The sequence below is a fragment of the Glycine soja genome, chromosome 8 (assembly GCF_004193775.1).
Source record: "Glycine soja cultivar W05 chromosome 8, ASM419377v2, whole genome shotgun sequence".
In the NCBI taxonomy this organism is placed as follows: domain Eukaryota; kingdom Viridiplantae; phylum Streptophyta; class Magnoliopsida; order Fabales; family Fabaceae; genus Glycine; species Glycine soja.
The window spans coordinates 3,202,253-3,229,613 of NC_041009.1; the positions used below are offsets into that span (position 1 = coordinate 3,202,253).

General features: G+C 32.8%; 2 protein-coding genes and 1 non-coding gene across 4 annotated transcripts; all 3 read right to left on the reverse strand.

The window, feature by feature from the left end:
- Positions 1-42: 42 nt before the first annotated feature.
- On the reverse strand, positions 43-114 carry TRNAD-GUC. The gene has a single exon. It is a non-coding gene; the product is annotated as a tRNA-Asp (tRNA).
- A 1,078-nt stretch (positions 115-1,192) lies between these two features.
- Positions 1,193-17,409, reverse strand: LOC114421183 (DENN domain and WD repeat-containing protein SCD1). Its single transcript, XM_028387013.1, has 31 exons — positions 16,933-17,409; positions 16,748-16,841; positions 14,974-15,175; positions 14,525-14,666; positions 14,335-14,435; positions 13,743-13,806; positions 13,408-13,521; positions 10,453-10,673; positions 9,742-9,796; positions 9,561-9,644; positions 8,891-9,086; positions 8,665-8,794; positions 7,734-7,776; positions 7,596-7,640; positions 7,076-7,151; positions 6,871-6,944; positions 6,714-6,764; positions 5,789-5,946; positions 5,657-5,704; positions 5,094-5,151; positions 4,925-5,008; positions 4,366-4,627; positions 4,072-4,271; positions 3,903-3,967; positions 3,685-3,808; positions 3,380-3,561; positions 3,202-3,273; positions 2,959-3,119; positions 2,782-2,823; positions 2,189-2,397; positions 1,193-1,567 (listed from the first exon to the last, which is right to left on the reverse strand). The coding sequence occupies exons 1-31, from the start codon at positions 17,104-17,106 to the stop codon at positions 1,472-1,474; spliced, it is 3,627 nt and encodes a 1,208-aa protein (XP_028242814.1). The 5' UTR covers positions 17,107-17,409; the 3' UTR covers positions 1,193-1,471.
- A 4,272-nt stretch (positions 17,410-21,681) lies between these two features.
- On the reverse strand, positions 21,682-26,880 carry LOC114421184 (aluminum-activated malate transporter 9-like). 2 transcript variants are annotated; one of them, XM_028387015.1, is made up of 6 exons: positions 26,383-26,880; positions 25,894-26,027; positions 25,525-25,687; positions 23,827-23,963; positions 23,588-23,734; positions 21,682-22,785 (listed from the first exon to the last, which is right to left on the reverse strand). In XM_028387015.1, exons 1-6 carry the CDS (start codon positions 26,738-26,740, stop codon positions 22,105-22,107), a joined length of 1,620 nt encoding a protein of 539 aa, XP_028242816.1. In that variant the 5' UTR covers positions 26,741-26,880; the 3' UTR covers positions 21,682-22,104. The 2 variants fall into 2 exon arrangements, with proteins under 2 accessions (XP_028242816.1, XP_028242815.1); XM_028387014.1 differs by having other exon boundaries at positions 25,525-25,794; positions 25,890-26,027.
- Positions 26,881-27,361: the final 481 nt, after the last annotated feature.

The window sequence follows — 27,361 nt, forward strand, 5'->3', positions numbered from 1 at the left end:
AAGAGATTAATTAATATTCAAAAACACAGAAAATGAAAAAAGCGCCGTTGCCGGGGATCGAACCCGGGTCACCCGCGTGACAGGCGGGAATACTTACCACTATACTACAACGACTTGATGATTATCGAGTAATATTAATATATCTATACAAAAAAGTTGCATGATATTGGATGAATATGACTTACATTATAGCCGATAGCGATATAATCAAATGTAACTTTAAAAAAAATATATAATCAAATGCTATCGGTAATATTAAAACATTTATTATTTAAAATTACCATTGAATTTCACAAACAAGTTGTTGTAATATAGTGGTAAGTATTTTTACCTCTCACGTGGGTGACCCGAGTCTGATTTCCAGCAATGATGTTTGTTTTGAATTTTTTTGTTGTATATTATCTATGTCTTGATACTTCATTTTAGAATTTTAGGGTAATGGTAATGCAAAAGATTTATTATTTAAAATTATATGTTGAATCTCAAACAACAAGTTGTAGTATAGTGATAAATATTTCTGTTTGTCACATGGGTGGCTTGGGTTTGATCCCCGATAATGACGTATGTTTTGACTTTTTTTGTTACATACTATCTATTTTCTGATACTTCATTTTAGGATAATAGTAATGCAAAATATTTATTATGTACCATTATTTGTTGAATTTCAGGCAACAAGTCATTGTAGTATAATGATAAATACTTTTGTTTGTCACGCGAGTAATGACTCGGGTTTGATCTTCAACAATGGCGTTTGTTTTGATTTCTTTTTGTTGCATATAATCTAGATTAAATTAATTTTTTTATTTTCTAATTTATTTTTTAATTCAATTTAGACCTATAATCTATTTCTTGACACTTCATTTTAGGGTTTTTGCGAGTTTCATTCCCAAAAACGTGGCCTCCGCATCAAAATTTAAAATGTCGGAACAACGTTTACCCAAATCCTTTTATAATTGTTTTGATAAATGGTTTAAATTAAAGAATTAGCACTTTAAGTTACACACTTACACCTCTTACTAGATACATCAAAGTGGTACCTTGTAGCGCTTCTATGCTTTGAAGTAGCGAGGAAGAATTTCGGGAAAAGGATCATAAAAAGTTCAGGAAATTTGTTTTATCGTTATTCCAATTTATCAAGCATACCGAGAATCTTGATATGAGGAAGTAAACATAACGTTCATTGCACAATCAATTGAGACTTCAATGGTAGACATTATAACTAATCTATCCACACTAATAAAATTTGTTCTTCGTAGCAGTATGTACATTCAGAATACAGAAACCTCTAACCACAAAATTACAAGTGTTCGCAAGTTGGACTCATCAGACATATCTTTGCACATTTTTATATACTATAAGGAAAATAAACAAAAAATAATGGAGATAACCCCTCCTCTTCATTAAGTACCTTGTCTTTCACCTTTAAAATTGTTACAATTTACAAACGTGAAAATGCATTTAACGATTGAACTCAAATATTAATAGTTGCATCCCACAGCCTTATAAGCCCGTTGCGACCACCGCTGCATATCCTTTTCCTTTCCAAGTCTGAAGCAACACACCTTACCTGGATGTCATACATAATACAGCCAAAATCAACCCAGGAAAACAACCAATAACAAATGAACATAACAACAGGCATATGATAATTCTCCACACCGTTAGCTGGCAAAAAAGTGTTATCAAGTAACTGATGCCTATAAAATAATCAGTAATAATTTTCAGTAAGCCATAATTTAAGAGTAAAAGAATTGTCACTACAAGTCATAATTTCATAAAGAAAAGAACAAAAAAAAATTTAAGCCAGAAGAAATTGAAAGATATTTTAAGTATTTAATTTCACTGCTGTATAGTTATTATATTAAAGAAAGAAAAAAATGAGCTTCCTTAGGCAAGTTCTCCAAAACTAATTATTTGTATCAAAGATTAATAACACCCCGAAAAATAACAGGAATGGTAGTAAAGATACTGTGATAGTAGTTAGTAGTTACATGAAGGAAATTTGTGTATGAGCCAGGCAATAAAGTTTATCTGGGAGGCAAAGAATATCAGACAATTATCTCGAAAATTCACCAGAAAAAAACCTAACCTAATCTTGAACAATAACTATTTTGGGGGCATGAAGCAGCAATATATACATATATAGTACTTGGAATTATATGAACAAAAGAGGCAATAAACTACATACCATAGCAACTGTTTTCTGTGGTGTTCTGTAAAGCTGCCAACCAGCCATCTTGGACCCAGTGCCAGAAAAACCACCAAGTCTTTCTTGGGGCCGGTGAAAGAGCGACAAAGAATTATCAGCTGCTCCAATGCCTAACCAGTGCTCCCCAGCATTGATAGATAATATGGCAGCATTGTGAATTGTTACATTTTTTGCACAGCGTATACCTCCTGCACAGCCAATGAGTATGTTACCAGGTGATCTCAAATGCCTTGTGACTTTGCAGAGAAGAATTGCATGGGCATAACACCAACTCTAAAACATTCTAGCTTATGATATATAGACTTCTTATGCATTTCTTATAAAATTGATTTGCTTTAATTTGTGCTAAGACACTGTATAGGTGGAGTTGAAATAAAACGGATAGTATTATAGAACGAGACATTTAGTTTAATGAATAACAGCAGGGTAAGCTACACTAGGGAAAACTCTTTAACATATTGGTGCTTGCCTGCATGGCCAATTGCAACCTTATAGTTTGCATTTTACCCTAATCGACCAGAAGCAAAATGTCAAGAATGAAAATATAAGCAACAATAAAGAGACTGCCATACCATCATCATTTTCCCAAAAACGTAGCAGGCCATCAGTGGACCCTGGAATGGAAATTTAACATTTTAGTAAGCACTGGATATAAAAGCACAGTGGAAATTTCTCTTCAAGCAAGCCCAAGAACCAACAAAATAAAAGATACCAAATGGCAGCATAGCAAAAAATTGGAGATGACGCACCTGTAATTATTCCTCTGTCTAAAGAAGAATACTCAACACATAATATTGGCCCAGCATGGCAAGCTAAGACAGCATCCATTGTTCCTCGGGAAACAGACCATATTCTTGCCGTCCAATCATCACTACCAGTAATCACAGTGTCACCAACCATTCTTATGGACCTGCATTTTGTTTTTGTATAGGATCATGCATTATTTGTTTACATTTGTAAATGAGTAGGAATGCATGTTTTTCCTTGTTTACCGTATCCATTGTGTATGTCCTGAAAGTTTATGCATCTGCCTACTAGCACGGATATCCCATATGTTAGCAACCCTGTGGTGCAAGCAGCAAGTTAGACATTAGATAAATAATGTATGACAAACATCTAAATCACACAAGGAAAACTCAGTCTCAAAAATTGTTTTTTTATTTTACATACACGTCTCTTCCAGCCGCAGCCAAGACTCCCACATTGTCATCATATTCCATGCATAGAACAGCACTAGAGCAACGGCCAACAGTTGCAACACATCTATCTGTTCTTACATCCCACATCTTCACGGTGCCATCATGGGATGCAGTTAACACACGTTCCCCGGAGAGCGTGCGCACACAGCTGACCTACATGGTTGGTTGGCTATCTGAATTAAGTTTCAATTATCCATTCTGTATATTTGTAATGAATTTACAACACCTATACTGTTTATATTAGAACAAACCAAATATTTTTAAAGTAAGAAATACCGGTCCATCATGGCCTTTAAGCTCTTCTAGAAGTTGAGTTGTTTGCTTATCCCACACCAAAACAGACTGATCATCAGATCCTGACACCACCTTCCCCCTATCTGAACTTATGGCGCGGATAGTTCTACATTTAAAGACAGAAGAAAGGATTCACATTATTTTACTTATTCAAAGATGTTGACAACCATACAGGAAATTTAATGAGTGAGAGAAAGAACCTAGTATGGCCTTTTAAAGTTGCCCTGAGTTCAGAACCACGAAGACTAGGATCCCAGATCTTAACCTGCATATTTGCACATGAACAGCATATCACCTCATTCTGGGTACCAGAAGGCAATGAAACAACTCAGTACCAGGTTATTCCATGTGATAGATATTGAAACTTACTGAGCAGTCGGTGCTTCCACTAATAAAAAAACCAGCATCTTCACGGTCACCAACCAAATCCCACACTTCTCTTTTTGTAACACAATGGAGAGCAGTAATGGCACCATTATGACCCCTAAGTATGCGAACATTGGTTTGAAGCTTTTTCTGGCCACCACTTGACAGATCTTGTTTGCGAGGAGTCCCATTCTCATTTGTAGCTAGAATTATAAAGCAGTAGAACAAAGTGATTTTGACAGTATATTGAAGAATCAAAACTTAATGATACTGGCAGTTCATTCAAGAACCAAGTACCTGAGTTTCCTCCATCAGACGTCCATCTACGAACACGACTAAATGAGCTGGATCTAGTTGTTGTATTTCGGCTGAACATACTCTGCACCCAGTTTCTACCAACACCAGTTGCCTCAGTGGGTTGCTGGTTCTCATCTTTGGCATCTTTAGAATGCGGGGATGGCAATGCAAGTAATAACACAGACTGTGCTTTCATTGAGGTGATTCCCCAGTATCCATTACGTAATTGCTGGATATGAGACAAGAACCCTCTGATCTTTATCTGAATCAATCACATGAGGAATGATTCAGCAATAATTCATTATGAGCCCAAATTTTCAATCGCATAGAATTAAGACAAATATATAAACTAATACATAACTACATATTACATAAACAAAGGAACATTCACAAGAGAGAGAACTCATATGATAGTTATATAGTAACCACTGACCATTAACACTGACTGTACAATAAAAAATGTAGCACTCTGGATGATTTATTGCAGAGACCAAAATTATAGTTTTCCGTAATTTTCATGACTAGGATTTTTCCAGAGACCAAAATAGCATTAACTTACAAATTGATTGGATCCGATGCTGTTCCTCTCTGCAATTGTTTCGATCATGTACCAAGCATCATTATCAGGAAGTCCCAGCCCAGCCTTCATGCAGGCAAAGTATTAAAAGCACAAAAAGATACAACTTGACTTCAATGAAATTCAAGCACATGAGTAGACCAAACAATACCATGTGTGATGCCAACACAACAAGCTGAGCTGTCACCAAAGATGCATAGTTGGCAGACCTGGTAATAAAATGCAAATCCATAAACAAGTTGGAAATATGTAATTATTATTATAGTGTAATATTGCAAGTCTGTCAGATAACATTCTCATAATTAAGTAACTGTATATTCCTGTAATTGTTCTTATATTTGTGACACCTAGGGATGGCAAAAAAATCTGTATCCGTGGGTAAAATCTGCCACGAATATCTAAATGGGCACCTGCATGTAATTTAAACAGGTTTGTTGTATGTCCCAGGGAAGCACATCCACGACTAAATTAAACAAGTAACGACTCAAGGCTGAGCCTTGGTGTAATCCTATCCTTATAGGAAGTCCTTAGTCTTGTCTCTCTAAGAGTTCTCATACTAATAGTTAACCCATCAGAAAAGATATTTATGAGGATAAAAGAAGATAACATTTATGAGGACAGAAAAGATGCCACAAGGTAGAGAATGAGGAGTCTGCTTATAAAAAGAAGCAAGAAAATCAAAGGAAAATTAAATGGAAAAAAAAAAATCCTTACTTGTTTGAAGATTGCTCCATTAAATAGTCAAAATATCCTTCCCAAAATCTGCAAGGGAAGTGCATGAACTAAGTTGAACTCTACAAATTCCAGATACTAAAATCATGAAGAAATAATACATGTAATGCATACCGTAATTCCTCCCAAATAGATAAAGAGATAAGATGACGTTGGACGTAGTCCAGCACATTATTATTATCTTTCTTATACATATCAGAAGAAACTTCAAGAGCATCTCTAATGGTCAACAAGTCATTACGTGATGTTGCGCGATTAATAGCTGTTTTAAGCTGAAAATAAACAAATTCAAAAAGAGACAAGAAGAAAATTAAGAAATATTTTTCTAAAAAAAAGAATTTACTCAATTAGAAATTAAGGGAATAAGTTATCATAACAAATATATATACACAATTATTCATTGTCTCGGGTGAATGGCAACTCATGACATAAGAGGAGTCACTCTTTTCCAAGTATCACCTCATTTTGGCACCAAATAAGTGAAAGGATTCTAGCTCATCATTTCCTTAAGTATAGGCATATTAATAATTGGACTTAATTACATTGGTTTGAAAACTTGAAAGGCAACATTGCTGTAACTGAAACCAAAGGAGTTATATTGAATTTTCTATTAAAATGGGGTGATAAAATGTGTATTTAAGCCAATATTTTATACTTCGAAAGCTGGACCTATTTGTAACAGAAAAAAGAGTATAGATTTCAATTATGTATTACAGTGAGACAACTGAGATACTGTTGGAATACCAGTTTTCAAAGGCCAAACATAAAACTACAATCCCTTGAATTATGGAGGCACAACAACAGTTTGTTGGGGAATTTTTCTACAAGGAAGGGGAAGTGATGCAACAGGTCACTTATGCTAATCAAGGTAGACATGCCACCCAAGTTGGTAAGTTCACCTCGGGTTTGCTTGGCAACATATCAAGATTGCCATGCCAATAATGCCATTCACAGATTTAATAATTTCAAATTATATCCTCTCAGTAACACACGTGAAGGATTAAAAAGATAAATACAAAAAGGCATAGCATTTTTTTACCAATTCTTTCACTGCAATAAACTGTTCTTCAGTGAGATGACAGTCCCAACCCTGGTAAAACAATCTAGCATAAGATTCATTGTACCAGATTCCAGAACAAGAAATTATAAATAAAGAAATAAATAATTATCAGTTGGAGCTAAATAGAGCTACAAACCGAATGTATATGCTCTCTTATACATTCAACAAATCCACTACCGCCAATCCCCTCTGCATCAGATTCAATCAAAGCTGCAAAACCAACCTCAATCACTTTTTGACAAGCTCTCCAGACTTGCAATACAGAATAATTTCTGGCAACAAACAAAATGTTTTCTCCACACAAGTATTAGCAAGAATTGAGATGTGACATAACATAATACCGAGTATCGTTCCATATTCAAAGGATGAGAGAGGATCATCTGTTGCTCCCAGTTTAAGAAGCCGCAGCCATAAACCCTGGTGATGAGATAGACAATGTATAAAGAGAAAAGCAGATGGAATTAAAAGAAGATACAAGGTTGTCTTTTCTGCAAGAAAACGGAATAAAACCAAACCAAAATACAGTTCGGATAGAACAGAAACACAATATAAGGAGCATTACTCAACAAGCACCCATTGATCATTGTGAGCAAGAGTCGAGAGATAGCAGATGGGGTACAATTCACAGTCCCTCAGGGTATTTGAGAGATCCTGGCCCCCTTCCAATATAATTAAAAACCTTTTCCTATCTTCTAACTAATGTCAGAATCAATTAGGTGACTATCAGTTGTCAGTCAGGTTGGGTTGTTATCCCCTGCTACCCCATCTACTCCACTCATGCAGGCCCGTTTATTTTAGTTCCATTATCAGAACACATACACAACAGATAAAGGTATGTATATAAAGGATCAAAGAAGCTACCTGCAGCTTAACCTGAATATCTAGCACCATGCGATCCCTTTCAGCCTGAAACCACAAAAACCATAATTTTAGGAACAATTTAAAGCTATACTTCATTGACACACAAGAAGCAGGAATGTCCTGGTGGTTTTAACTTACAGCTCTCTCGTCTGGACTAAGACTATCTGCTAAAGGATCCTTACTGCTCAACACAGAAAGGAATAGTTAGAAAAAAGCAGAGAAAGTCAAACCGTACAAGCAAGCATGACAATTAGTTTATCCAATAGATAGAATAAAGTAAAATGTATTGCTCATGTGTAAAAACAAATCCTGTCCCAAATAGCAAAGCAGTGCATAAAATTTATGGAGAAAACCTTCAATTTGGTCCTCCAAAGTTATGCACCACTCACCACATTAGTCCTTCAAAAAATCTGGGCACCAAAATAGCCTTTCAAAAATTTAGTTACCTTCAAATTTATTCTGTCGCCATATTAGTCCCTCAAAAAAGGTCATTATACTGGTTCTTATCAAGGACTAAAGTGGTGAGAAAACAACAAAAAAAATTGGTGGCCCAAATTTTTTAAGGACTAATGGGGTGGCTATGACTTTGGAGGACCGAATTGAGAGCTTTATCAAATTTCTAATATGTTTATGAATTTTTCTAGGATATAAGCTTTTTTAATTTCTGCTGTTCTTTTATCAAACAATAATGATAAAAAAGAGCCAAAAAAATTTAGCACAACAAACTGGTACTATTTACCTAAAGTCAAAATTGTTTTGGCTGACACCCATAAAACTTGATGCAAGTCATACAAATAAATCCCAGGCTTACTTACCTTTATGAAACATTAGGTAATAGATACCAAAGCTTGATAGAATAAACTTGATTAAAAAGCTTTTACAACTTATGGAATTTTTTCATATGAATCCTTATGTACATGCAAATATTTGGCATATTGTGAGAGATTTCCTTTAAAAAAAGACCTTTTGAAATAACTGAAAAGGATGTGCAGGACAATTTTCCTGGCACCAATATGGCAATATTGATAAACTTAAAACATTTTTACCCTTCCACAATTGCTTGCATTACCTAGGAGTATGCCTTCCTGAGTACTCAAAAGCATTACTAACTGCTGCAAGAATCTGTTTCCTCTTTTCTTCTTGTTCTTCTGTTCTGATATTTGCAGGAAATCTATCATAAGTGTACTTGGCACCAGATCCTGAAGAAATGAGAAGTAATAACCATATCCAGTTTAGCTTATATTCACAACAAATTCTTTTAGCTAGAAATTTTGTTTACAAGTCATTCATTTTACCTGATATTCCAATATCAGAATCTGATACTGTTAAAATCTCAGGTTCTACTGAGGATGAAGGAAGAATTGACATAGGGTTTTGACCCCTTCCAATTGCATCTTGTAGCTTATCAAGCAGATTATTGTTGTTTTCATCAGAACCTACTCCTCTTTCCAAATAATCCAAGAAACCATGAGAGTCTAGGAACTGAGCTATCTGTAAAAATCAAATTTGGAATTGGTATAAAGGAAGAAAAATTCTACACTGATATGGAGAATAAAATTATCATTCCCGTCATAAATCAAGAGAATTTGATTGCTACATGGTGGAATCTTCATTATTACATCTATTAGAATGTTTGGATAAGGGTTGAATGCTTACAAAACATTGGTTTGATGCTTGTAACATGATTATGGGAAAACCATGATTGGATATTTTCAAACCATAATTGCTTTTACTCCTAAAAGCATGTTTACCTAAAAGTGAAAAAAAAAGTAGCCTTTGCACTGGGTTTAGAAAATGAAAATCAAGATCATCCAAGCTCAAGTTTGCAAGTGCTAACCCCAATACGCTATGAGACTGAATCTAACTATCATAATCAGTAAAGAAAATTAATCATGATTAGAGCTATTGCTATTTTCCATCACTGCTAATCGGAGAACATAATCCATGACATGACCTAAAATTTACCATGGGCTCTGGTGGTTGGTTAGTAGATCGAGACCGCTTCTTCAAAAAAGCTTGAGAGTTGAAGACCTGAGTAGCACTATTTTCCTGATGTCAAAGAAAGAAAAATTCAAAACTCATAACAAATTTGTGCTATGAAAGATTGAAAACCAAATCTCTAAAAACATGAAATGAAAATTCATACTAGGAAATTGCGATAGCCACTTAAAACTGTTGCAAAGAACTTTAGGAATATCATCCTGCACAAGACACAATGACAATACGACACATCAGACTAGACACCTATTATGTGCAACCAACATGTCTGGTTTTCTACAAAAGAATATCATGCAAATAAAAAAATTATTGGTCCACCTCATAATTGTTGAAGGCTATTTTTAGGATGGATTTCAATTAGAGGATTAGCCACATAGAATTCAATAGAAAGTACAAATCAATCATCAATTTATTGGTCCAGTTGCATCTTCTGCTGAGTTAAATATCATAAATCCAAAACTTAATAGCATTTTTTGCCCCTACTATCATCAAAATTCAAATCCGGTCCCCCCATTTGTTTTTTTGGAATTTGATACCCCACTATTTTAATTGTTAAATTTTGATCCATCCGTTAACATGACATTCAGATATTTAACAGAAAATATTGATGTGGCAGTGCAGTAGAGTGCCACATCAGCATTTCTTTTAAATGTTGAATGTCAAGTTATGGATGGATCAAAATTGCACAACTCAGATAGTAGGGGAGCAAATTTGTCAAAAAAAAAATAGGGTCCAAATTCAAATTTCAATGAAAGTAGAGGAACCAAAAGTGAAATTAAGCCTAAATCCAAATAGAAAGTAAGGTTCTTCAATATGCAACTCATGGAAAGCAGTGAATAATCTAGCATCCAAGCATCACCTTAGCTGAAGGTCGTGTTCCTCTCCCCATTGCTTAGCCCTAAGTTTAGGATAATGCTCAGACACACTGTATATTCCAGTGTTCATCTCATCAATTCCAATTACATTGGGATATAATAGCTTCATTATCTCACCACGCAAAAGGCTGAATTCTGGCTCAGGAATAGGAGGAATTTCCTCTGAGGTAGTGATACGATTATACTCAAGGTCCACAACAACAACCTACAAGAGGTTCAAAGACAACATTTTTTTTTATCAAAACTAAACATTCATTTGAACAAATAGAATCTTTCACATGCATGCTATTGGGAAAAATCCAAGTCCCACATCGACTAGAGATAGTACCAAGATAGAGTATACAAGTGGTGAGGGATGGGTAACCCTCACCCTAAGACTAATAACTGCTAAATATGAGTTATTTTGATAGTAAAAATATATTGAAAATATCTTTAAAAATATTTATTTAGCAGTTATCTTTGGCTTAAATATTAAGATTTGATATTTTTCTTATTTATGTCTTGCAGATATGAAAAGGAGAGATTAAAGGAGAAAAAGATCTAGAAAATATCCAAAATATCAAGAAATCTCAAGAAGATATGATTACATGCAAAACAAATCCAAAAGATATCAAAAATATCAAAAAAAGAAGATTTTTAGCATCAAGCCCAAGTCCACTACAACAACTATAAAAAGGGAATCAAGCCAAGCAGAAAAGAACACACAATAACCCCCTCTCCTAGGGGTTTCATTTACTCCCTCTCTTTCTTTCACCCCCTTCTCATTGTAAAGCCTTCAATGGCCATGAGTGGCTAAGCCTGTTGTTAGGGTCTGGCAGGCCTAAAAGCCAAGCGATGTATGATGTACTCACTATTTATTAATGCAAAGGTGTTTTCTATTCTATTATCTTTTCTGTTTTTATCTTGCATTATTCATCTTTATATTCTGTTAGGGGTTAGACGCTCGGGAGAGGATAACTTCTAGATAAGATTTAAATAAGGTATACATGCATTGGTTGTAGGGGTTAGACACTCGGAAGAGGGTAACTTCTAATAGAACAAAAAGAAAGGATTTCATAAGAAAGTATTGCTAGGAATAGAATGATTATTTTATGCCCATGCATTCTTGCAAACATCTCGAATTCATACTTCATGCATTTTATTTGTTGAGTCTTTGCAAAGGAATTTGGAAGATAGATAAATAAAATAAGTTTGTCATCCTGAGGAATCAGGGACAAGTAATTGAACAGATGTGGGTAGAACAGAGTCACCTAAATTGATAAAGAAAAATCATAAATTCATACATCCTAGGCAAACAAGGCAAGGCAAACAAGGCAGGCCAGGTCTCAACCTTATCATATTCTGATTTTATCTTCTATTTTTATCTTTTACTTTTCTTATCTTATTTTTTTTATCTTTTATTTTCTCTTATCTTTATCATATCTTAATTTAAATATTTTATCTTCTATATTTATTTTTAAATCTTTTATCCTTTCTTTTAAATCTTTATCTTATCTACTATATTTTCTTATCTTTATTTTAAATTCTTTATCTATTGCTTTAGATTGGGTTTGCATTAATCTAAGTACAAACAAAGTCCATGTGGATTCGACACTCGGACTTCCGAGTACTTTACTACTTGTGATAAATTTGGTACACTTGCCAACGAGTTAACAAAGACCTAGTTTTTGGGTTGAGTTAAGGTCAAACTCACATTCTAAGATGGTATCAAAGCCTATCCTAGATACATCAAAAGGGTCACTCAACATATTATCCTCGCACCAAGCCCAAAAGTGTTGAGCGTGAGGTGTATTGGGAAAAACCCAAGTTCCACATCGGCTAAAGATAATGCCAAGATAGAATATATAAGTGGTGGACAACCCTCGTTGAGTTAGGCCCAAACCACATTCTAAGACATGCCAAACTCTAAAGTAACAAAACAAAACACTGTTATGAAAATAAAATTTAATAAAAAGTTGCCCTGCCAAGTAAACACCTTACTTTGATAGCCAATTAGAGACATAAAACATAGTTCACCAATTTTATGAAGAAGCAAGAGAAAAGATTACAAGAAAGATCAAGACGATACTTTTACAGTGTTAGTGTCTTGGAAACCGATTCACTCTAGCTTAAAAAAAAAATGAACAAAACCTCCACCATGAACTATCTCTAAGCTAACTGTTATTCATGCCTGTGTCTCGACCTGCTGTGGTGCATCACTTGCAATTAGATGCAACTGTGGTAGGGGACTTTGGGTGGACTATGGCAGCTTGAAAGAAGGGGCAAAGGGTATCCATAATTGTAATTATATTGTACAGTCTTTAAGGATGTATATAAGAGTGAAATCTAAGATAAATGGAACATCAATGATACACAGTTACTCACCATTAGATATATTAATATTATAAAGGGCTGACAATGACAATGTATCCAACAAGAGATTTTCTTCAATACTAGTTTTAAAGTAGCGTGGATTGGATGCAGTGTCTTTTTTTAATCTGTTACTCCTTGGTCTCCAAAGGACATAGGATTGCATGGGTAAAATGAGGTTTAGGAAAGGGTATCGATATTAAACAATGATAATTTCTTATAATATCATGACTCATGAGAAAAGTTAGCAACATACTCTTTCTATCACCCTATTATTGGCTTAAATTTGTTGGAAATAAAAAAATTGTACCCTGCTCTATCCAGTTAAAAAAAAGTCAAAACTAAACTCTAGAGCATTAAATATGAAGTGTCATAAAGTAGCAACACTAAAGACCAGGGTCCAGGAATTAGCAACCTATTAGCTAAAGCAGTATACCTTTGATCAAATGAAGAATCAAAAGATTACCGCTAACTAGTAGTCAAAAACTAAATGAAATTCAAAACTGCAAGGTGAACTTGGCCACAAACTGGACTTTCTGTAAAGTAGGTGGTGGTGGTGGTGACAAGGAACAAGAGCAGTAATGACTTACCCCATCAATTGCCAGAGCAGAAGTATCAACACCCGAATAGAGTCCCATCATATATGGTGTAGGAGCATCAATATAATCTACTCCACTGAAAAACAGCAACGGAATGTATACATGCTTGATGAAAGCAAAACAAAAAGAAAAGACCCAGAAAAAGGGATTAGAAGTGAGTCAACAAAAGGAGTTGATATTCTAGAAATCAGCAAGAGAAGTTATTAAATATGATATTCCCAAATATAGCCACCACTATCCTGGGTAATATTTAAGTAAAAAAGAAATGGAGTACATAAATGTAGAAAAAACTAATGCCAAGTCTAAAAAGGATTTTCAAATCTCACCTGCCATCGGAATGGGTAGATTAAGTGACAAATGGCTTCTGATGCAAGAGTTAGAAGTGAATACCTGCCAAAATAAAATACACACTAAACAATCATTTTACAAACTGAGTTAATACAGTAAATGACAAATTACTAGACAAGTAAGATAAAAGAGGGAGAATTATAATCAACATCAACCTGTAATATTTACTACACAACATGACTAACCACTTTGGTAATTGGTCCTTAATACTAGTTTTCCCTAAAATAAATCATTCTAGGAATATTGATAAAGTACTCCAAGGTGTAAACAACAAAATGGATCAACATATCCTTTCTGACACTGTTCCAAAGAATTGATATACAGTGGAGTCCAAATGAATTCCAAACTTAAACTGTATTATCATTATGAAGGATAGGGCAGACACAGGTAAAAACTTGTAAAAATATATGGTAAAATTTGCTATCAGCTTCACAGTATCAACTGCTATCAACATGAAATTTATGGCAGTGTAGATGGAAGTCAAGGTACTGGATCATTGCCACTGGAGAGGTCAATGTTGACTAAAAAAGTAACAGGAAATTACTTCAATAGTCTTAAGAAGAAAAATACTTATTAGCTCGAAGCAAAATTCTTCTCTCAAGCAACACTGCTGTAAAAAGGCTCAATAAGTTGTCAACATCCAAGCACTGCACCAGAGGCTGAAATGATATCTGTTCCACAAAATTTAGGACAGTTGTCAGATAATGAAGCAGAAGCAAGCATCTAATAAACCCATGAAAAAAGATCTAGGAGACTGTACATCAGCATGGGGAAGCCAATCAATAGGTGGAGCCTCTACAGAAAGCAGACAACTCTCAATAGCAAACAGAACTCGCTCCTTTCCAGGAGTTGGCAAAGGCACACTAGATACCATATGTGCTATAACATCCCATAGAGGCTTGCTGAAATTATTGTAGAGCTGGGAACATTAAAAGCAATAGAAACACAATGCAATGCATTTTCACATTTAATCTAAAGAAAAACTTTTAGTCACATCCATGAAGTCAAACTATAACAAAAGTCACAGTTACATGTTGCTTTTAAAAGGGAGAGAATGATTAAACTGAGTTAGATGTTGATTTTTTAGAAAGGTGAAAATAACAATACTTTATAATCTACTGTATAGAACATACAGAGGCAGTTACAATGTCAACACTTGATCCTTAAGAAAGCAGCTGAAATTTTAGCCACTATGTATGGCACACTCACCTACTTCCATTTGGGGAAAAACACAGAGCAAATATTTCCTCTAGAGCACTTTTTAGTACGCGGAAACTTGGCAAGCGTGAAACCAGACAGATGCATTTGTCAGCATATGAATTTGCCTGAATCCGGTAGGCCTCTGCAATATCCTCACAAACTGGATCCCGGAAAGAAATGCAGCTGACATAAATTTTTGATCCATCACCCTCTGTATCAAATTTTTAAGTTAATATGGTATCAGAAAATAACACCCATACAGAGAGGTAAAAATGATGCAAGCAACCAAAATATACAAAGTAATTGAAATATCAACTTATTAGTTAAAAAATATGTTGAAAAATAAGTTGAGCTGATGAAAGCAACAACAGAAAAAGTGAAGTGTAAATGTGAAATGTTAAAATATTTTGCAGATTTGAAGGCCCAGAATTGCTCTTTTTCAAGATACTTGTGCTGTGTGTAGCAAGAGGTCAAAACTAGAGGCCAGTTCATTGCTACATTATAAGGTGGCTGCTTTCATTTGGAACAAGTATTCAGTGTGGAAATAAAATTAATATGAATAATATTTTATATGTATATATTATAAACACACATATATTTATTTATTTGATGTGACTAAATTGATATAAATAATATTTTTTAATTAATTTCACATTAATTTTATTTCTGCATAAAATAAATAAAGATATGCAAAATAATTATAATTTTAAATCAAGTAGAGTTGATGAGCTGAACCAAGCTATTCGTGAGCTTGAATCGAGTCGAATTCAAGCTGAAAATACAAGTTCATATCGAACTCAAGTCAAACTTCGAGCTGAGCTAATTCTTAACGAGTCCAGTCGAGCTGAACCAATCTCGGCTCATTTCCAGCCCTACTGCAGAGTCTCTTAGAGCACCCCACCACACCCTGAACTTTGTCCTCTATTTCTCACCGTCCCATCCACATTATATTTGACCCATCCTACAGGAGGTGGTTGCCATCCCACAGCTTGATCATGGACTATCAGGCTCTACATAAAAGAGAAATAAGAAGACCACTTTATCCCAAAGAAGCAGTAGCTCCAAGAGACTATCACTGAGAATTTCCTTACCCTCTCCCTAGCTGTACTTTACTACTATCATCTCCCATAAAATTTCCAGCATTAACAAGAGACTATCATTACATCACCATTTACTGCTGCACACATACATTGTAACATCTCCCTAATTAACAGAGCATCTTAACTAATATCTCTGTTAGGAACAGAGGGAGAAGGTGAGGGAAGGTTCCTTGAATTCGAGGACAAGGGAGCCTCCTTACTACACTAATTATCTTTACTCAAATTCATCTTTTCTGCTTTATTCATTTACTCATGTTTATATAGGGATAACAAGCTTCTCCTGACCGAATTGATTCTCCACTAACAACAGCTTCCATTTTCCACTAACACTACTAACAACCTATAATAGAATTTGGCATTATCCTGAAACATAACCACTGCTAGTGCTTCCTAGAGACACTACACAAAATCATTGAGATATGCAGGTCTGGTAGTGATCCTCTTGGGCCTTCCTTCATGGGCTTCTGCTATATCTACTTCTTCCTATCAATCTCTGTCCAGAGTATTAGAACAGCGCAGTATATGCGCAACCTCAAATCACATATTTATGCTTCACCGAGTAATTTAGCTAATTATCTCTGCAAGAAGCTTCAATAAACAATGTCTAACTTCCTAATACACTTCCACAAAAATGAAAACAACAACCGAAGAGATAATAACGGGCGTACGCAACGCAAGCATACCGGTCAAAACAATCGGATAGCTCCGCGGAAACGAGGCAGGATCATTGGAATCAAATCCTGAGGAATAAAATTCAACGCCGGCGGGTAGAACACACTGAAAGCAACAAGGACAAGCATCAGATCAATTCAGCAACGCAACAATAATAACACATTGGAAAGCGAAGGAAGAGATCTTTGTTGCTTACTGTGGAAAGCTGAGGCGGCGGAGAAGGGTAGAGAGTGTGATTGGGGGGAGGATACTGGTCGAGAAGAGAAGGAAGGTACAAGCAACCAGTGCCATGGTACCCTTTGTTTCCGTCCATGGTTCGAATCTCGGGTCCGATCCCGCACACCACGAAGTACTCGAAGATTCGAGACATTTCTTCTGGCGATGGCGAATCCAAGAGTTTTTATATCTGATTTCTTCCCCTTTCCCCTCTCCGAAACCCAAGAGAGAAGGGGTGGTGCTCCGAGATCTGGCTCCGATTGGTGAATTTGAATTTGAATTTGTTCGACTTGTAACTTGGATTTCTGGAATGAGGGAGTTTGTTTTGTTAGTTATGGTTTTTGTAGCCAAATGCAAACCGGGTGCTCAGGCGCTGAAAAATGAAAATGCATGCTTTTCTTCCAGTTCGGGAATTTATTAGGTAAACAAAGAAAAGAAAGCCAGAGAAATGAAAATTCTTAGTGTGCATTATGCAATGTACCCAGAAATAAAATAAACATTAAACTTCAATTCATAGTTAATGATTATGTTACTCAAACAAATTTTTCAGAAACTTTAAATATTCTCCTATTTATTTTTACTGAAGAGTTAAGATGAAAAACAAAATACCAACTTAATATTATTTTATTTCTTTAAAGAATTAATTTATCTTTATTATACAGAGAAAAAGGAAATAAAAAAAAAACTACACAGTATCAGTGTATGCGTATAGGAATAATTATAAAGTAGTTATTATAAAATTATTCCTTTTTTTTAGAAGTATTAGAACATGTATATTACTATTAAATAAAAAATAAACATGTAATTTCCTGAAGAAAAAAATCTTATTTATAAAACTTAATTAATTAATTCATCAATATTAAATAAAATGATTAATTTAACTAATAATAATAATAATATTTTAAGTTTATAATTTTTTCCAAAATTAATATTGTCATTAATACTTATCTCTATTTTGTTTATTAATATATTTTTTCTCTTCTTTTAATTAAGGATAATTCTAGTAAAAAATAATTAATATTAGAAATATAGATTAAGTCTTATAAAAAATAAACATCATTTCAAATTTTTGTCTAATAAGTAAGAATAGAAGAAGTATTTATTTGTGTATGAAAACTTTCATACTAATAATTATATTTTTTTTCTCGATTATAAGAAAAAAAAATATATTTCTTATTTATTAAGAAAAATAATAAAATTTATTAAATTGTGTGATTTCTAATTAAATAAATAAATATTTTTCCTAAATTGTTATTCAATGGAAAAAAAATCTATGATTTTATTATATAAAAGATATTTTTAAAAAACCTCATTTTCTAATACATATATAATTAAGATTTAGCTATATTTAAAACTAAAAATAAAAGATTTTTTTGTTAAGACGAGAGGAAGCAAGTGGTATAGCCAAAATGAAATAATAGAGAGAACTTTTTGGACTAATCACAATAATAATTTTATTGAATCATATAAAGTACTTAATTATAAGACAAACTCAATCTCATTTACAGACATAACAAACTCTCCTGGTGCTGATGAAGACTCGTGGTTAACAGAAGCAGAATCATACGATCCTTCAAGCTTCATAATATTGGTATTCTCCGCCATCTTCCTGCGTCCAAAACAGAGCAAAGATGGCCCGCCAGGCCCACCGGGCTTCCCGGTGATCGGAAACCTGCAAGCCTTGGCCCAGCAATACGGTCCCGTCATGTCCCTCCGCCTCGGACAGGTCCCACACGGGTAGTCTCCTCTTCAGAAAGAAGAAGGCGAGGTGATTGACCTTAGCGAGATGCTGCTCATCTTTGTGGAGGAAATTGTGTACAAGATGGTGTTGGGGTGTAGCAACTAGCAAGCATGACGAGTTTGATTTGAAGGGGTTGATTCAGAGTCGGATTAACCTTACTGGCTTCGACCTTTCGATCTTCAGGTAGATAATTAAATAACTCAACCACCTACACTTGCGTTGCAATCTTTTCAAACCAGTAAGTATATGATCATGATGACACAGTAGTAACTAGTAAGACAAATACCTTATGCAGTAAGTATATGATTACAAAATTGTCCCTTTGGAAAACATTACTCACTTTAATCTTCTTTTTCCCCACCAAAAAACTGTGGAAAAGGAAGCAGAAAAAGATTAAAATCAATGAATTTTTTTCTGGTTTGGAACTAAAGTGATGACCAGACTTTACTTATTTAATGGATAAATAATCAAATTCATATGTATGATAAGGTGGTGATAAATTAATATTTAAAAGATAAAAAATATAAATTTAATTTTTAAATATATAAAAAATATGATAAATTAATACTATTGTTAAATTTGTGAGATCTTATTGTTAATGAATTATAATACTGAAGCACCAATTTGATAATAACTTAAATTTTCTTACTAAGTTGCAAAATTTAACTAGGAAAATACACGTTTTTTTCTTCTGTTATTCATTTGTTGCAAAGTTTTTTTCACGTGCTTGGTTTGCTTTTTTTGTTTTTAAAAGGCTTCTTTCACATGCTTGGTAATCCCCTCAACTGGATAGAGATTAGATGCAGGACTTGAGCGAGTTGCTCTTCGCAAGGGAGCCGCTTCTGCTGATTTTTTAGCATGAAAATTCATTGTTATTTTCAATCTCTAGTAAGTAAATAAGTAATTTAACTTGTTATTAAGGCACTTGTAATAATATATTATTGTTGCACAAAATATATATGTTTGATCTCTAATTTCTTTTTTCATGTCAATGTGATATTTTTAAATTAAAGTATCTCATGTGTTAAGACTAATTATGTTTTTTATATAGGGATTATACTGATCATTTATTTGACATAGTATTCTTATGATTGTTATCCTTAATTTCATTATTTACATAATTTACTAATCCTCGTATCAATTTTTGCATTCATTATTCTTCTCGTATATGTTTATTATTATACTCCATTTAAACATTTCATTAAATTTATCATAAAATAATTATAATAATTAAAAAATTTAGTATATAATTTTAAATTTATTGTTCAAATCCAAAAATAAGAATGAGAGATATTTTTACAAGAAAAATTAATATAAAAAGACATAAAGATAAAATCAATATAGCTATTAAAAGATTAAAAAATATATATTAATTTTACTTTTTTTTATCCAAAACTCATTTATTTTTTTCACTAACCTTGTAATTTTAAAATATTTTTAAAAATTCACATAATCATTTTAAATCTTATAAATTTATAAAATCTTTTCAAATCTTTTATATTCTTTTGATATAAATCTATTAAAAATTAAATTATCATAAAAATTTGAAAAAAAATCTGATAAATTATAATATTTTTATATAATCTTTCAAATCCACAAATTTTTTGTTAAAATAGTTTTTTAAAATCTTAATCCTATATACCTCCTAAGTTAAATTTAAATTTTCTAAAGTTTTGCATCTAGTAGAAGTTTAAATCATCACAAATATTATCAATTATGTATTCCCTCAATTATTAACAAGACGTTATTGTTGACTAATTTATGCTTATTTAAAAATGATTAAATTTAAGTATTAGTATTAAATTTTTGTATAATTGTAATACTTTTAAAAAATTTCCTTAATAATATTAAAATTTTATTCATTTTTTCAATCTTCATATTAAAAAAATCAATAACATTTAATTATGTATTAAAATAAATAAGAATATTTAAATAAAAATGATTAATTCACAACATAATTGGCATGAAATCTTATAAAAATAGAGGAAGTACTTAACAGGGATTTTAAATCCTCGTAAAACCAACCCTGCTAAATACTGACTTTTTAGCCAATCGCCTTCTTTGGCATACTTCCGCATTGCTTTGCGAAAAATAAAATTAACAGGGTGGGTAACGTACCTTTTTATTTCTTTGCCACTTCACTTCTTACCAACCAAACGATATACAAATCCTAATATCACTTCATTTCTTTTTTTTTTTCTTATATCTCTTTTCTTTTCTGCTTATCCAAACATGTGAAGAGCATACATGTGGTTGTGTATAATGGTAGCTCTATTGAGTAGATATAAACTAACCTAATCAAAGTGTTGTATGGTAACAAGTAATAAATAATATATTTAAATATTTTAGGTGATGTGATATAATAGAAAAATATTCAATTTAAATTATTTTGATATTATCAATTGTTTTAAAAAGATAATGATTAAAAAATATAATTAAAAAAGAAAAATATATGTATATGTCTTCTTAGATTCCATGATAAAATAACAAAGTATATGGATTACAAATATGATATTTACAAATTCACATAATTGAAGTAATAGTATAAGACTTCATGCATTTATGTATGAAACAATAATTTATTTAATAATAAATTTTGTATTTAATATTTTTTGTGTGTAAATTTTTATTGGATCAAAAGTAATCACATATTACAAGCGAACTTAATATTTAACCCAGTAAATTAAAATTAGGAGACACTTATGATCTCTAATCCAAGACAAAAAAAAACATAATGTTTACATCATCATTTAACATTATAACTTGACAAGATAGACTAAAACAAAAAAAAAGGACTAAAATTATGAAATAAAAATAAAACAACCTATCTTTAGAGATCAAAAATTTATTATTTAAGTCTTATTTATATGTTCAAATATATATTTATTCTTGTAAATGTTTTAATTTTTTTTATCCCTATAAATAATTTTGTTTAATATGGACTCATAATTTATGATAAAATAATTTTGCTTCCTACTATTAACTTCATTGTATAAAGTGATGATACCTAATTCGAGAAAAGGGGGGAGCATGATCTTAGTATCATCTGGAAATTCAAATAACTTGTTGGCAATTGATTACAATAAACACTGGATAGGTCACCTCTTAACTTGAGAGCGTCCTAGTGTTTTTTTTTTATAAGTATCACCTCCTGTCGTTCCAACTCCCAAGCAAGCTAGATAGCCTGAACAAGGACAATCTCATGCACCATCATACCTTGAACTTTTGTAGGTCGCATTACAACCAATCCACATTCCACAAATTGATGGAAATGAAGTCAGCAACTTTCCAAAGTAATTATTTAGAATCAGCAATGCAGATTCTCATTTAGTAGCTCCGACTCTGCAAGATGGTGAAATCCATGTTTCAATCCTTAATTTCAAGTTGACGTAAGGAAGAAGACCACATATTTCAGTCCTTGAATTTGGAGCAGTTAAACAACCAATGAGATGCTACTGGTGCTTGTTGCTCAAGGGGGTCAACAAAGCTTGCTACTTCACTTAATTCCTCGAATGAATCCACCAGGTTTTGAAGCCTTGCTACAAATTCAATTAGAAGCGATGTAAATGTTGTTACAGATAGAGAACTAGCACTTTCGAAAGTTTTTGATTCGGCCTCGGCATTTGATTTATGGTAATAAATATGAGAAGGCCGAGAAATCTTTTTCCTGAACATGTTTTCAGAGGCATCGGTTGCAGGCACATCAGGGCTATTGCCTAGAGTTAAATTTCCTTCCCAGGTATTTGGAGCTTCAACTGTTCTGAGATCAAGAACTGCTTCACTGAGAGACTTGTACTCGAGAAATTTTCTTTCTTCGTCCATGTTAAAGAGGCCTTGTTGTTGAGAATCACTCTCCTCTTCTCTTGAGTGGTTTCCAATTTCCCAGCTCTCTGAATTGACAAGAAGGTAAGACTTTTTATCAATCTTCTGTTGCAATTCCTCTGCTGCCTCGTGCACTTCATACAGCAAGTCTCCACGACCTAGTTTCTCCATCTTTTTAACTTTGTTTCCAAGTTCACGCAACACTTTTGCTCCTTCAGAACCTACCCTCTGAAGCTCACTGCGGAAAACTAGTCTCTTCTCAGCTGGGGCCTATGTATCACCAAAAAGCAACTTCAGTACACACGTATAAATAATAGTAACTCAGGAAAACAGGCAAGAAAAAGTAGACAACAAACAATTTTGAAAATGAGAAATAGAAAGTCTTCTCTTTGTAACCTACAAAAATATCTATCTAACAATTGGAAACCTTCTCTATCTGGAGGTAAAACTAAAAACAAAATAATAAAGAGCTTTGTCAGATATCCTGAATGCATGATGAAAATTGAAAAGATCTACCTTCTCAACTACTTTTTTTTTTCTGTCTACAACACTAGAAAACCTTATTTAACAGACTGAACGAACTAATGTAATCATGGTAATAGATTAATACTATTTATCAAGTAATTATTATCGTTTACTATTTTTCAAAACTATTATTAATAGGTGAAATTATTTTTGGGAGGCCTAATTAACTATTGTCCTCATCCCAGAGCAGACCCTAAATTTGGTCACTAAACTTGGGAGGAACTCCATGTCAATTTCAAAGTTATAATGGCAGTAGAAATTCGGAAAGTCATTGAAAATGACTGTACATACATGTAGGAATTTAATAGAAAATGACTGTACATACATATAGGAATTTAATAGAAAATGAGTGTCAGAGACTAAAAATGTTAAAATGTATTTTAACCAAAATTGTAAAATGACATCTTCCCACTTAATACAGGCCACATCCTAATAAAAGAAAAGAAAAATGACTTTAGTAACTATTCAATACTCGTCATAATGAAAAACAAAAATTTCAGATGTTTTCTACCAACAACCATTTCAGAAATGTTCAGACAAGAAGCACCTGTATTTCAGAAAGTATGCATCCATGCATAGCCATGACCATAAATGCACAATGCCTTAGAGCCCCACTTAATTTCACATAATTCTTCCATGGATATTTAAGCATTTTGTAATGACCATGTGGTGGTTCCCAGACAGCAAATCCCATCTTCAATCACAAGCATATGACTATGAGTCAAAAATGATGATAAACATATACATATTTAAGAGCAAGAGAAAACTATATATAGTAGACAGTACCAATGAATCTTCTTTACTTGTAGATTCAACAGCTGATCTGTAGCCATTGTAAATTGGGTCATCAGCAGCTTGGTAAGTAAGAATTTTAGATGGCACCTTCTTATATTCAACACAATGAAGGTAGTGATTGACAACACCTGAGGGGGAGAGAAAAGCTCAACAGAGTTATCGTGTTGTGGAATATATATGTCTAACATCATATCTATCATAAAGTATTGTTTTTTATTCCATTATCTCACATTTATTGTTTGATTAAATAGTTAATCTGATAATGTTCTTTATTAAAATTAGTAATAACTTAAACTATTCTTGATCATAGAATTATTGTGAATAAAAAATTATTAATTTGAATAAATTAACATATATAAACGATGGACTTATCATATTATCTATTACTATTTTAATTTCAATCCCCTAATGTCTTGGAACACTCGTTAGATGAACATTGAATATAATTAAATACTCATAGAATTAATGATTAATCAAGAAAAAATTTATATATATTTTTAACCAATTTTAGCTTCATGATAAAATTAAGACCTTAATTAGGATAATTGAATGAATGGAAAAATGAACTTCATATATCATACATCAATTAAATATTGCGTATTAACTTATTAGAGTTTAACAATAACAATATACTCTATAGTTAACTTAAAGTAGTAAATAATGAAAGTAAATATTACATTATTACTTTACTGGTTCTTGAAAGTAAAAAATATTATTCTATTTTATTTGAATATTAAAGAATATTGTTAAACACTTATCTTGATTAGTAAATTAATTTTGATTAATTTATTATCAAATTAGTATTAAACCTATGAGATGACATGAAAACAAGTGTTTTAATCTCTACTTCAAAATTTATTTTATTATTTGATAATTAAATTAAAAAATTTAATTGAATCAAATAAATATTTTCTTAAAGTAAAATATTGTTATACTTTTTGCTAGTATAAAAAATATAAATAATATAAATAAAAAATAAATCAAAGTAAATTGAGATTGGCACGTACAGGGGTACCTCACGTTGGATGGGTGCAAGTTTTATAACTCTTTCCAAGAGATAATTGTTGGCAATAGAAAACAAAAAAAGTAGCCAATTGTTTTCAAATACTTTTGAACATAGGATAATGTGGAAAGTGTTGGAATTAGATGAAGATATAACCAAATCATTTTTTCTACTAGAGTAGTTTAATGGTTCCTATTTGATGGGAATAGTGATGCTTAATACACTGTATAAAAGCGCATTCTACTGGACACATTTTTTTTTTTTTTTGCTGAATCTCTACTAGACACATTGAACACACACTAGTGTCACTCTTTTTTCTTATTTTATCTGCTCAACCCAAATATTCACAAAAGGGTTGTTTTGTTTTATTTTAGTTTAGTTTCACTCATGCATAGAGTTGATAATTAAAGTTGATCTCAATATGATTATGTATAGAATTTTAACATAATCAAAGAAAAATTTGATGCTTTAAAAACTTATATCCGGATTCATAATTTTTAAGTTTCCCTAATTTTAATTGTTGTAGTATGTTTTAAGCACAAAATAAATCCTTTTATAATGCTACATGTGTCCTGAACACTATAATTATTGTATACAACCTAGGAAACATGTTTGAGAAGCAACAAACTAAATGAAACTAACTAGAAGTGAAATGTGATGATGATGAAGAAAATCATGTAGAATACCTTCCAAAGATGTTGCAACACCCATGAAATTTTTGGTGACAAGATTATGCAGATCCTCACCAGCCCAGATAGGGTATATGCAGATATTGACTCCCAAAGATACAGCAGCACCAAGTGCAATGAGAACAAATCTATTTATAGCTATATCAACAAATTCCCCTGTCTGATACCCGGATACAGAGATGAAACAATACGTGATCAAGAACATGCGAAACCCGTATTCATAAGGCTTAAAAGTAGGGTATAGTTTTGTATAGGTGGCACAAAATCCTACCAATCACAACATTAGTCAGAACCAAGAAACACAAACGTGTGGATTTTTGATAAAACAAGATATGAAAAGGAAAGTGAGTGTGAAAGCGGACCTACAATGAAGGTACACATAATGATTATAAGTTCCTCCCATTTTCCACCCAATGTTGATAACTCTGCCATCCCCAGAGCAAGTCCTCCAGCCAACAAGGTCCCCATTCCACCGTTTACTCCTTTGCTCAGAGTTGCCCCTGATTGAATCAGTGCATTCTAATTTAATTCACCATGAATTCAAATGATAGACACATTAGATACAATGGAAAACATTGAAAAGGATTTGAAGCTTAGAACAGGATCAAATTCCCGACCATGAAAAAAAAATTCGTGACAGAATAAAAATGTAATTACAATGGCATAAATGAAAATGTCTGATTACAAAAACAGTTCAACATCACATTTCTAGCACGACCCTAAAGCTTAAAGAACGAAAAACACATACCTATTGAAATAAAGTGCTCCAACACGGAAAAATAAAATAAAATAATAACAAACAAATGAAAAGAAAAGTAATGTATTTTAGTTAGTACTATAGTTATAATTATATACCTATGTTGAATTCAAAGACTACGACAACAGTTAGAATGGCCCAGACGCAGTAGCTGCTCAAATCCGCGAAGGGTTCTTTGAGGAAAATCAAAAGAGAAAGAATGGTCAAAGCAAGGCCCAATTTTGCAGAGAAGATAATCTTCCTTGGATCAGAACGACCCATTTCCAATGCCTTCTCAGCGACGCGCTTAAACGTGTTCCACCACGATTGCTCTTCCTCTTGTTGCATCATGCCAATTCCTATTCCTATCTCTGAATAACTACTACTACTCTTCGCCGCCGAGAGAAGCTTCTCCTTCTCCTTCTTCTCCGCCAAACCGTGACGGAACGACCCTGTTTTCGCCAATTTCGGAGCCATTTTCCTTTTCTCCTAACCAAACAAAACGCTTTGAATGGAAATTAAGATTCTTGATATGATGCTATTATTTCGGTTTAAGAGTTCGCAGTTGGCATGTGTTCAGTAGACAAACGATGTAGTGCGTTAATTCCATCCGCATAAAATGCTTTTGTCATAGAATTATTATATTATCGTGTCCTGTTTCTTTTGAAAATTTAATTTCTATTGCACCAAATTATTGAAAATTTTAAGCGAATCTAGTATAGTAGTATGAATAATTCTTAATCCTTTTATCATTTCTTTCTATAAATCCTCCTATTACATTTTATGATTAATTTTAAATATATTTTATAATTTTAACACAATAAATACTTTTACTTTTTAATTAATACTCGCCATAAAAATAATAAAAGAATATAGTAGGAGATTTAGCATTACTCTATTACTAGTATTTACGTTTTCATTTGTATGCGTTGGGAGCAAAAACGGATAAGGATACGAGTTGGAAGACTGATATGATATGACATCATGGTGACAAAATAGAGACCAGAATCGGATGTTTTGCTTGACACGACATAGGATGAACAACAATTGCATTTTATCTGGAAAATGAGCTACTATTTTTTTTCTTTTTTTTCCCCA

Coding starts and splice junctions, on each gene's coding strand:
- LOC114421183 (XM_028387013.1), bottom strand. CDS start 17,106: ATGTCTCGAATCTTCGAGTACTTCGTGGTGTGCGGGATCGGACCCGAG. Junction 5,152..5,656: donor ATGGAGCAATCTTCAAACAA/GTAAGGATTTTT, acceptor TTTTATTACCAG/GTCTGCCAACTATGCATCTT. Junction 3,274..3,379: donor GCTGCGGCTGGAAGAGACGT/GTATGTAAAATA, acceptor CTTGCACCACAG/GGTTGCTAACATATGGGATA.
- LOC114421184 (XM_028387014.1), bottom strand. CDS start 26,740: ATGGCTCCGAAATTGGCGAAAACAGGGTCGTTCCGTCACGGTTTGGCG. Junction 26,028..26,382: donor AGTCTTTGAATTCAACATAG/GTATATAATTAT, acceptor TGATTCAATCAG/GGGCAACTCTGAGCAAAGGA. Junction 23,735..23,826: donor CAAGTAAAGAAGATTCATTG/GTACTGTCTACT, acceptor TTGTGATTGAAG/ATGGGATTTGCTGTCTGGGA.